This window comes from Lytechinus variegatus, chromosome 5, assembly GCF_018143015.1.
Source record: "Lytechinus variegatus isolate NC3 chromosome 5, Lvar_3.0, whole genome shotgun sequence".
NCBI classification, from domain to species: domain Eukaryota; kingdom Metazoa; phylum Echinodermata; class Echinoidea; order Temnopleuroida; family Toxopneustidae; genus Lytechinus; species Lytechinus variegatus.
In genome coordinates, this window is record NC_054744.1 from 42,410,849 (window position 1) to 42,423,775 (window position 12,927).

At 35.9% G+C, this 12,927-nt stretch overlaps 1 protein-coding gene across 1 annotated transcript; it reads right to left on the minus strand.

Moving 5' to 3' along the window:
• Window positions 1-564: 564 nt before the first annotated feature.
• Window positions 565-7,270, minus strand: LOC121416206 (metaxin-1-like). The gene is made up of 8 exons (XM_041609699.1): window positions 7,224-7,270; window positions 6,802-7,024; window positions 5,859-5,928; window positions 4,263-4,432; window positions 3,475-3,654; window positions 2,979-3,055; window positions 2,342-2,499; window positions 565-1,697 (listed from the first exon to the last, which is right to left on the minus strand). The coding sequence occupies exons 2-8, from the start codon at window positions 6,880-6,882 to the stop codon at window positions 1,474-1,476; spliced, it is 960 nt and encodes a 319-aa protein (XP_041465633.1). The 5' UTR covers window positions 6,883-7,024; window positions 7,224-7,270; the 3' UTR covers window positions 565-1,473.
• Between the last annotated feature and the right edge of the window lie 5,657 nt (window positions 7,271-12,927).

Consider the following 12,927-nt stretch of genomic DNA (forward strand, 5'->3'; position numbering starts at 1 on the left):
ATGACCTTTGACCTTGGTCATGTGACATGAAACTCTAATAGGATGTTCAGTAATACTTGATTAACCTTATGGCCAAGTTTTATTAACTAGGTCCATATACTTTCTAAGTTATGATGTCATTTCAAAAACTTAACCTCAGGTTAAGATTTGATGTTGACGCCGCCGCCGCCGCCGTCACCGTCGGAAAAGCGGCGCCTATAGTCTCACTTTGCTTCGCAGGTGAGACAAAAACCTGGGTATTGCTTGGGACGATAATGTAAATAATTAATTCCTTGGCAAATATTGTGATGTGAATGTTTGTTGTAACAGAGCACAAGTAGAAAATAATTATCATTTTAGTGGTCATACATGTATAAGACTACATGATATCCTAGGAAAGGATCCAGGCCCCCGTAACACAAAGGTTAGCGATTAAATGTTCATTTAAAAGAACAATTCTGATTGGTTCCTTGACAGTCCATAGCAGCAAAATGCACATGCAATGATGGCCTTGATAGGCCATGTCATTTAGTGATAATCACTAAACTTTGTGTTATTGGGCCTAGGAGACATAAATAGTTTGGGTCTTACAAGCTGGTCCTCTTCAAAATGGCTAACCATTCCACAAGTTATCAGATTGAGCCTGCAAACAAAATATATATCTCTGCAGAATTATGTTTATATCATTTTTAATCATTTCGATATGTGATTATTATCAACAAAATCATTATTTTTGAAGAAATAAATAGATAAAAAGAGTAACACTACGATTTCATTGAAAATAACACAAACAAATTATGGGTAAAGACTGAATAGGACTCGTTGCTTGACACAAATCCATTCTATAGGAATTGATATTGTAGTTTAATAGAATCATAACAAATATTCTAACCCTAAGATGACTGGGGGGGGGCTGATTCAGCCCCCCCCCCCCTCTCCCCGTCTTCTTAGGCATCTAAATAGCCCAGTCTATTTAGGGCTAAGCTATTCATTGCAAAGTCCTATGTAATGCCCAAATTTTCCTGCAGTTTATTTGCAGTATATTCAATTGTCTTTAATGACAGTATACTGCAACACCGGTAAAGTTGATAATGCAATCCATATTCTCTAAAAAGTAGGTGAAAGTTTGGACAGATTAACACTATCCTTTGAGACAACACAGCAGTAGGAACCTTTGGAAGACTTGGACACTGTCTAAACATGTTTGGTTTATAACCTCTTTGTCTAATCTCAATATGGGCTATCTTCATTCAGCTCAAATCCTCTTGCTCCATACATTTGGTCTAGTTCCATTTTTTCAAAGTAAAAATTGTTTTTTAATGTTGGATGTAATGGGGATAGCCAAACTGAGTATCTATCAGCAAATGTTGTTAATTGACTAGATTGAAATCAGAGACAATGGTGTCAGACTATTTATGGAATCGATATTATTAATCAGACCTAGTAGTAACAGACCAGTCTTGACATCTGGATCTAGTAACTGTGATCCTTCATCTATTCTTGGCTCTGGTAATCATCTCCCTCATCGTCCATCATCCCATGATCATCCATCTCCTCATCGTCCACGATCTCAAACTGTACCAACCCGCTGAAGAGGGCATACCCAACCATGGCAGCAGCAGCAAAGAGCACGGATAGGATTTGATTACGTCTCTTATGAGGATCATCAAACGACTCTTCAGTTGTGGCTCGAGACTCTCTAGATGCATTCTCTGAACCTGATAGAAGAAATGTTGAATGACATAGTACTATGTCGCTTATTATTATCAAAGTACATTTATTCAGTACATTTGTGATGAGATGTGTACCCTCATAGATTTCATCAAAATTGTAAATTGATGACAAAATGATAATATCTTCATTTCTATACATGGTTGGCTTTAACTGTCAATAGTTTATCAGTAAATTTGGGCCTCAAATTATATCTGTTACCCTCTGATGTTTCAAAATATATTTATATCATTGTTGTAGTTGTGTTATTACAAATCACATTTCTATCATAATTCATCTTTCACTCTACCTGCTTTGAGGGAGGGGCAGATGGCTACCTGGGTAGCGTTTCATAAAACTGTTATGCACGACGGGAATGTATTCTTGGATACTAAATCTGTTACATAGTACCATATCATTTAGCACAAGAACAAGTCACCTGTCATTTGTAAAGCCATGTGTAATTCACAAACAGATTTTTGAAATGGTCCCTTGTCCAAATTAATTTCTACAGAATATTTTTCACACTTTATACAAGCATAACGGTAGCTACAACCTGGGTAATGATATAATAAATCATACATTATTCCAAAAAAATCATTCAGTTCTTGGTAAAACAAAAATATATTTCATTCTATGGTCTTGTACATACCTTGTGGAACCTGAGGAAAATAGCGTTGCAAGATACGACTGCAAAACATAACCAGATTATCACAAGCCTTACAGTGGATTTGAAGAGTGTTGTTGGGAAATGGAACTCGTATAAGAGGAGCCAGGTAGCTAAATACAAGGGCATCTAAAGATGTAGGACTGCCAAGGGGGGAAAAAAATGATATTACTGATTAGTATTCTTGCTCACTTAAAACATCATATACACAAACAACAAAAGGCATGTTTCCAATGTAATTGTTGTCTTCATGATTTGTCTCTCCACATAGCACAATGCACAAATATCTCAAGCTAATTACAAAAGTCTATATCACCAATCACTAATCCTAGCGATTTCCTAACACCCATACATTAAAACATTGTATCAATGAATGATAACTATATGAACTGTCTCCAATTACCAAACATACCTTTATTTCATCACTGTATGTCAAGTTTTGTCACATTCAAGGCACCATGAACAATTTGGCTGATACAAATTGAGTATAGAGGAGCAATCAATAAATGTCAACAAATGATAATAATGAATATACAAGTAATAAAGGAGAGACTTAAAGAGAAAAGAATATATACATGAAAATAAATTAAACATACATAAAGAAAAGAAAGTTCTTTCTTACGTTTCTCCAAAGAAGAATTCTTTCTGTCCTAGTCTTTCAGACAACATGTTGAGGCAGTACTTGGCATCTTTCATAACCTTTCAGAGGGATTAAAGAAAAGCAGATTAATTAAATTGAGGAAAAAAATAAACAAATGCTGATGGAGTTTCGAATAGAAGGTATCTCGTATGGGGGGAGGGGGGTATCATTTTTGGTTTAAACAGATCATCTATAAAAGCAAGCAAACCATGTCACGTGGAATGAAATATTTTCCAATCGGTTACAGTATTGTGACATCCATATTTGTTCACTATCTTTAGCAATTTACCTTTATTCAATTTGAACGTTTTGTTGCCACAGCAACAAAATTCTGAATAATATGAAACAATTACTCATCGCATACCAAAATGATTTATTACATAACTTTCCTTGACATTATATTTGCATTGTTATTATGTTGCATTTTAGTTCAAATCAACCACAACTGGAATCTATGTCAACAACTACATGTACTTACATTCTGAGTAAGTTCTCCATCTAATAAATGAAGACCTCCTCTCTTGGCTTCTAAACTGCTTTCTGCTGTCCTTTGTAACTGACCCGGTATGAAGTAATTGAAAGGAAAATGGATAGTCTTTGCAAACCAAGGACGAGAAAACTCTGTGTAGTTTTTAGCATCCACCCACCATGTGTATTGCTGAGAAGAATAAGAGTGAAAAATGAGTTCCCATTAGAAAAACAAAATGAGACAGTAGTAATGTTAAATTTTGACTTATTGCCTAATGACCAATGAAATGAGACAATTTCAGTAACTTTTAACAGTAGCTTACACTGATCACCAGGCTGTGCTTAATGTGCTACCTTACAAATCTCAATCCCTCTTATTATTATTATTCTACATGTTTCAGACTTTATTTGACCTTTATTTCCTTTCCACGTCAAGACTATTTCAGGATGCCAAAAATTTGAGGTGGAATCTCACATTTTTCTATTTAATTTGATTTGATTGATTCTCTTTAAGTTATTTTAGAGATACAACTAAAGCACCATCTATTGAAATCTCTCTAAAAAAATTAAATGAAGGAATATTGATGATTGTGCACTGATTCAAACTGAGCAATCAAACTTAATTGAAGGGGAGAATGCTGATACTACACATCAATCTACATAGTTTTCAGTGGGTACCAAGTAAAAAACAACAACAATTGATGTGTTATTCTTTAGAATTTGATCATGGAAGCTCTTGCTGGAAGGCTCCAAAGGGCTATTTTAAAAGCATAACATTATCATCGTTGCCATACATACCAATGCAGGTAATAGCTTTTCTTCTAGTAGCGACGAGTAGGCGAGGATATCTGCCCTTTGCTGGTCATTCAATTCAGAATCTGCATTGAACTCATTCTGTTTTAGATGCTCTATAATACTGTCTGCTGTCTTCAGTGTCATCCCATTTGAATAGAAGACTGGATAATGTGCTAAAGAATGTATTAAAAATGTAACATAGAAAACTTATCACACAAAAATCAATGTCAAAACTTATCTCTATAACTCCTTTTATCAATGATTTCTGTGTTCCTTTGATATTTTTGTTCGCTCCTCCCCCTCCCCTTCACTTGTGTTCATTGAGCATCCATAACGAGATGGATTCGGCACCATTCGGTACCATTAATGATAAATAATATTGAACAAGCAATGTACAAAAAATAATTGCTTATTTAGTATGCTAAGTGTGTATCCAATGTCGGTTTCTAAATTTAAACGGCAACATGAAACGTGATTGAGAACATGACTACAAACATGGATATAACCAGAAACAAAGGATGTGTTCAATGTCCTCCATTCCCGGTTGTAAAAGTACACGTCTTTCAACTCATGATTCTGAGGAAAATTTAGACGTAAAAAAAAAAGTTTTACAACCTTGAGCATCGCGAATGCAACATTGAACACATTTGAGTTTTGAAACGTCTTTAAATTTGCTCTAGCAGTGGAAGCCTACACAAACAGGTGCCAGAACTGACCTTTCTTGTGATTGGTCAAACTGCAAACTAAAGCTGCGCTAACAAAAGTGGGAAATTTACAGACGATCAACATGTAAACGGCTTTTTATTTTCGACAATAAATGGTGCACCGCTGATCGTGTTTGCGTTTGGTGTTTTGTGAATTGAGTTTTCAATCATGATTCATGTTGCTGTTAAATTTTGAAAATCAACATTTAACACACCCTAATAAATATAAACAAAATCATCATGTGATATACACACTATTATGTGATTCCACAAAAAATATTGATATCATTTCATTCTTATTAACTACATGTAATTTAATTTGTATTCATTTATCTATTATTTATATACATAAATAATTAAATGTTTATGTATTTATTAAATTATTTATCTATTTATTTATTATCTATTTATTTATTTATTTATTCATTCATGCATTCATTCATCTGCTTATTATATTTTTAAGAACAAACATATTATGCAATATAATCACCTTATAAATAATAGGAGTCAATAAAATCTAATTTAGGAAATTTATCAATGTAAAAACACTGTATACATTAAAGCAATCATTGATAAAGAAACAAAACACTTCACCAAATGCAAGGAAATGAATGTTTAATTTCCAGTTTGGCATTAGAAAAACCACTTTGTAAAATATCTATTTTGTCTAAAACATGATGAACTGTTAATAAACCAAATCTTTACTTGAGTGCAAAATAATAAGTAGAAATTTAAAAGTGAAAATTAGAAAAGTGATGAATAGACCAAATGGGTTTAGCCATGATGGTGAATGGCAATCTGAATTAGACTATCTGCTAGAAAACAAAGTAGATTCTAACTTTTATAAGAAAACATGCTCTAATACTCTAAAACAATGATAAAAGAATATTCTTACCTGATATATTCCTCCAAAGTCTTCTATCACGGTGAACTTTGATTGGGGCTCCAGCAAACTGGGCATAGGCCTAAAAATGGATGGATAATGAATAAATGCAGAAATAAGTAAATCAATTTACATCACACGAATTCATCTAGCAAATGCATATAAAGCTTGATCACTTTGAATACAATATCAGCAGCATATCTCAAATCTCCCCATGAGTTTTTCTGTTAGACAATTCTAGTTAATTACAATAAAAGTAAAAAGTAGTATATAAACACTACTATTAACTTGCTATATGTTGAGAAGTTTGCAAAGAGATTATAAGGATATAACAGCCCCGTATCCAGGGTTTTCAATTGGAGTCTTGATTCCTTCCCTCCATTCAGCGGTCAAAACTTATGGGCCTTTCTTCTCCAAAAAATTTGGCAAGCAAAAAAAAGGCAATCAGTCAATATTTTGGGGAAGAGAAAACTGTTTGCCTCCCCTATTATTCTTCCTTTGGAAAAATTAGGGGGTTCATTTGACTGATCCCCCCCCCCCCCCCCCCCCAGGTTTGGGCTTGTACAAAAGCAAGGCTTTGAGGATAAAGAGAAGCGATGTGACTGAAAATTGAGTAGCGGTAGTTTGAAGGACAGAGAGAAAAGTAGAAGGGAAAGAAGAGAGGTTTTCAGGGGAAATTATGTAAGATGCATGTATTTATAACTTCAACATCTACTTTAGTTATTAATATTATCAAGAATTAAGAAATTGGACTTGGAGATGGAAAGAGTTAAGTGCGATTGAAGAAAGAGAAATCAGAGAGAAAAGGGGAGTTCAATGGTCATGCAAAAATTATTTATAAGTAATTTCTGTGCATGCAGAATTGCAGATATTCATCTATTTATTTTTTATTTCTGACAAAGCAAAATAACCATTACGTGAACAGGTGAAAGTAAATCAAAGTTTAAGTTCTTACCATAACCTTAAGACAATCCCTGTCAATCGAGGGCAATCCCCAGTCACCTTTCCAACAATCCATTTCCATTAATTCCGCCATTTTCTTTTAAATATCAGCTCCAAGTATTAACGTTACTAGCTCAGCTCAGCCGCTCTCTTGATCTGGCTCAGTCTGCTCTAAGTCGCCGTCGTCGTCCGTCGCAGATCGCAGGGTGATGTAATCAGTTTCAAGCGACCTGCAACTTTGTTACAACACAAATTCCGATATATGGGACAATGTAATGAACAGCGGACAAGTTCTTGATCATATTATGCCTAATTTTTATGCAATATAGATTGTCATTGATATTGTATTTGATTTGGCTTCATTGCGGGATTCCAGATTAACAATCGCTGAAAATATATTCAGATCTAAATAACCTTTAAAAATGTAATTCTTACCAGAAGCAGAACATGTGTTGTCCCGAGATTCAATAATCAATTGAGTTAATTTGCATAATAAATATGAATATTCACGATCACGAAACGACGTGCAATTAACCGTTCGCATGCGCAGCGGAAAAGGGATTGGAAGGGGGAAGGGGGGGGGGGTGGCTGTGGAGGATAGATAGATGGATGGATAGATGTCATAGATGGATGGATGGATGGATGGATAGAGAGATAGATAGATAGATAGCATAAGCGGATCCAGGGGGGGCCCGAGGGGCCCGGGCCCCCCCTATTGGCGGAGCAAAAAGAAAGAAAAAAGGGGAAAGAAAGAAAAAAAAGAAAAAGAAGGGAAAAGAGAGGAAAAAAGAAGGGGAAACGTAAGAGGAGGAAGACGAGTGAATAAAATAAGATGGGGGAAGACTTGGAAAATAATTTTAAAAAATCTTTCATGTTGGGATGTAAAATTTTCGCTCGCATTGCCTTTTAGCTCAATATTGAGCTTAGAATATCAAATTTTGAAGTCAATTTATGTACACAAACATATTTCAGCTCGGAAATGGAACTTTCATTATTTTGTTTGATTTACAAATTGAAGTTAAAAAAGTGCTCTGTAAAAATTTATGTTTTGCTGTGGTCTGAATATTAACAATTTCTGCTTGCGCTGCACGCTCGCAATATTTGTTTGTCAGGTACCTTTTATTTTCGTGTATTCAATAAAGTTATCAAAATATCCCTTTTCAGGTCTGATTGCCAAAACGTATCAGCTAGCGCTGCACGTTCGCATTTTCATGTTTTATTGGTGAGTTATGTATATCTCAATATCAATTCTAAAACAAACTACTTAAAATCCCCATTTGATGACAGTTTATCAAAAATTTCTGCTCGCATTGATTTTTGATTACAGATTGCTTTAAATGTCCAATTTTCAGGTATAGTTTCGCGCTCTCATGCTTTGGAAGCGAAATAGGAAGATAGTCATCATTTTCATATTATGACATAATGTCTTTATAGAATGTCCCGGTCCTATGTCAAAACTCAAAGTAATAATAATGAAACATATCAGCTCTTTTTTTTTTAACTGTGATCCATATCCACCTCACAATTTTCCCACAAAGTGCTTGAAATACAGAGCTTAAATTGACCCTTTTTCAGATCAGAATATCATATATTTCTTAGCTCGCGCTTTGCACTCGCTTTACTGATTTTCATGATAAGAAAGATATTTAGAATACCAAATTCTAGGTCACGATCGAAATCTAAAACATGCGAGTGCACATTCTTCAGATGCGCAGCTGGTTCTCTATTTAAATCATTATCCAGTTTCAGATCACAACATCAATAATTGTCTGCTGGCGATTTGCTCTCGCATTATTTTTTTCCGCTCGCGCTTCACGCTCACATCAATTGTTTAGTTATATACTTATCCTTTTCATGATTACAAAAAAAAGCTTATAATTTCCATTCTTCAGTTAGAAATGTCAAAAATTTTCAGCTCGCGCTTCGCATTATTAATGTACGTTGATTTCCAATTACCCATCCTTTTTATAATTTAAAAAAATATGAATAGAGTGTTCCACTTTCAAGCAGCCGTTAACAGATCCTTTTTTATCAGATCAAAACGTATATCAAAAATAAGTAAAAAAAAAAATCTGCTCGCTCTTTGCGCTCGCATTATTAATGTAGGATGATTTTCAATTACTCATCCTTTTCACGATTAAAAAATATGAATAGAGAGTCTCATTTTTTAGGTTGAAATCTCGATTTTTCCTACTCGCACTTCGTGCTCGCATCAATTAATTAGATATATACTTATCTTTTTTCATTCTTCAGGTAAAAATGTCCAAATTTCTGCTCGCTCTTTGCGCTCGCATTATTAATATAGGATGATTTCCAATTACTCATCCTTTTCATGATTAAAAAGATATGAAAAGAGAGTCTCAATTTTAGGTTTAAATCTCGAATTTTTCTGCTCGCACTTCGTGCTCGCATCAATTATTAATTAGATATATACTTATCCTTTTTCATTCTTCAGGTAAAAATGTCCAAATTTCAGCTCGCTCTTTGCGCTCGCATTATTTGATAGTTGAAATATGTAACGTCTTCATGGCTAACAAGCTGCCGTTAACAGATCCTTTTTTATCAGATCAAAACATATATTAAAAATTTTCTGCTCGCGCTTCGCGCTCGCACTTGAAATAAGGCTTATGATATTAGATGAATATATATATATATATATATATTTATTTAACTTAGTGACTATTAGGACTACCCCTTCAAAGAAACAAACAAAAATTAACTTTGAGTGGCCGATCGGGGAAAATGTGGCTGAAAAAAAATTCCGGGCCCCCCCTATTGTCGAAGGCTGGATCCGCCCCTGGATAGATAGATAGATAGATAGATTTATCGGTAGGTAGGTAGGTAGATAGATAGATAGATAGATAGATATGAATATCTATGCACATCAAAACCAGTTACAAATTGATGCAGAGGTTCGAGCTAGGTTATATCCTTCATGTTGGTCACTTCTTTCTGATGGTGACAAAGGTCGTTCCAAAACGTAAATAATCTTTGATACACGTCTTTAAAGGGGGAAAAAACACAAACAAACAAACATACTCAATCACATGCACCCCAGCTAATGTTACAGCTGATTTACGTATAGAGTACAAATCAAGTGCTCCATTTACAAGCACCCTAACCAAGTATTTTCCATGTTGTGAAATGGCACCCCTGAAGAAGTATTGGCGTGTGAATCCCTCAATCCCTACCCCCTACCCTTAACAAGTATTGGAAACAAAGCGGTACCCGTCATTGGCGAATATTCCCTTAATTACTTGACACCCTAAATAAATGAACGATAGTTTATTAGCCCCAGCATTAGCAGTAAATCCCTTTTCTAGTATGATTATGCAGATTTGAGTATACAATTCCCGGGGGGGCCACTTACATTGACGAGTGGATACCATGCGCGACCAAAAAACACGTAAAAAGGATGTCTTTTTCACGATAGGGCACGTTACGTACGTAACGTGATAAGGGTGTCAAAAACACAAAAATAATGAAAAAAGGGTATCTATTTCGCAAGGAAAATTACGTTAATTAGGGACGAATCTGCGGGGATGATAAAACAAAATTAAAATGTTTTATAAAGGATGTCCTTTTTGCCCCAACACTTCGTGTTTAGAGTCTGATTTGCGCGAGGTGTAGAAGGTGGGGTCGTTCTAAACCAGTAAGGTAAAGCCGACGACCGAAGGACCCGTAACAATAAAACATTCCTGTACTTGTTTAGGGGTTCATTTCAGGAAATATTTGCCAAGATAATCGTTTTGTTTCCAATACTTGTTAAGGGTAGGGTTTGACACCCCAATACTTGTTAAGGGGTGCATTTTCAGAATATGGAAATTACGTGTTTAGGGTGCTTTTCGAGACCCCATGGTCGCGCATGGTATCCACTCGTGAATGGAAGTGCCCCCCCCCCCGGGTTACAATTACATCAGAGACAGCTTCTGAGTAAGTTTTCCAGGACCGCGCGCCATCCCCCCACAGGACCCTATAATGGTGCAAAATGCAAATTAAGTAATTAGTCTTTTTATACCCTCGCAAATTGAGCTGTAAAAACGTAGCTTTCCATAGCAAAGTGTATATCATTCTTTTTCATTATTTTAGCGTTTTGACACTCTTGTTACGTTACGTACGTAACGTGCCCTATCTTGATAAAGAGATCCCTTTTACGTGTTTATTTGGTCGCGCATGATCACGGAATATCCACCATTACATTTCCACTCGTCAATGGAAATGCGCCCCCCCCGGGGGGGGTTAAAGCCCTATGTGAGAAATCGACGCGAGTGAACACATTTTTAAACGATTGGGGATTGTAAAGTGGTCGCTAACGTCTGATAAACATCAGGTGATTGAAATGGAATCTCGATATTTACACCATTGCCATGAAAGCTTTCATATTTAGGTCCGAGTAACAACATTATAATAGTCGGTACAGTGAATATAAAAAAGAGATTTAATTGTCCATTTTCCTTCCACATTTTCAATTTTCTCTTAGCTTTTGGGGGGAGGCGGTAACCCTCCTGGCAAAATTCACCTGGCTATTCCCTATCAACCTAAGCTAATGTGCAGAGACTATCTCTTTTTAACTTACACCTGCTTCAAATCTTTAATGGTTTTTGTGATGACTAAATTTTCCTTTTCTTTCAGGAAAAGGTGTGAAATATTTTTTTCGTTTCCTGAAGTTCCTTTTTGTGTGTGTGAGAAAATTAGATTTCATTATTTTTTATTGCACGATACAAGGGGAAGCTGCTCGCACATAGAGTTACAAATAAAAAAATTGAAATTCTGAAAAAAAACTTTCTTAATCTTTGATGGAGTTTCCTCAAACTTTCACTAATATTTTATGCATTTTTTCTGCTATATTTACAACAAACTTTTTGTCAGACTGAACTTCACCTTTAATTCTCTTGCTTCCCTTTCTCTATCTTCCCCTATATACCTTCTTTATTTCTTTATACTCCTCTTTTCTGCTCCGGTTCCTCTTTCTCCCTCTCTCTCCATCTTTCTTTCTTTCCTTCCTTTCTTTTTTTTCTTTTTGAATGAGAAATGAAACAAAACAAAGAGAAGGAAAGAACGGAAAGGTCATTTCCCTCTTTTTTGCTTTCTCCTTTTCTTTGTATTGTCCTCTTATATTTCTCCTTCCCTTTTTCGCTTGTTTTTCATTCTTTCGTTTATATTAAAGATGAAGTGTCTCACCCCCTCTGGCGACGAGTCGCGACGACCACCATCGCGACGTCGCTATGCGTCGTGTCCGCCAGTGATAAATTCATCGTCACCATGTCGTTACCATTTTCATATCCATCACAACCACGAGTTTCATCAGTCCTTCATACCTTCACCATTATTCACTGTCGTCATCGTTTTCACTGTTTACTTAGATTCATCATCATCGTTATCAAAGTCATTGCGATCATTGGCGGCAGAAGCCAAAAATTTTAGGGGGGTCCACAAGAAATTTTTGGATGGACACATGTTAAAAATTTGACAAGGAAAAAAAAAAGGTAATCAACCTAAATTTTAGGGAGGGACCGTCCCCCCCCCCACCTCGAATTTAGGGGGGACAGGTCCTCCCGTCCCCCCTCCCCCGCCCCCGCTTTCGCCGCCTATGATTGCAATCGCAACAAAAAATTATCATTATTACCATGTTCATAACCACTACCATTATGATCATCACAATTATCCTTCCACCTAACAATCAGCGTAACCATCCTACTCATTACCACCCTTCATCCATCATCATAAGCAATATCAACATAAACTGTCTCATTATCACCAGTGTCACCGCCACACCAACTCCGCTGAAATCCAGGGGCGGATCCAGTATTTACCAACATGGGAGAGGGTAAACATTCTTTGACGAGTAAAAAGAAAGGGGGGAGATAAAAGGTTACCACCATCGGAGATCCCTTCCTTCGAATAAAAAATATGACAAGCTTTGAAGTCCTTAAAAGGGGAAAGGGTTGCCCTTCCCCCGAGATCCGCGCCGGGCGAAAGTAATCGCAACTATCGACATCATTTCAAACTCAATCATCACAAATAAACTCCTTTTCCAAAAGGCAAGTAAATCAATGATTCACAAGAGAACACCAAATTAGACACATTTTGTTTCAAGGAAACCAAAAGAACACAAAAAACAGGCGAATTAAGTTTGAAA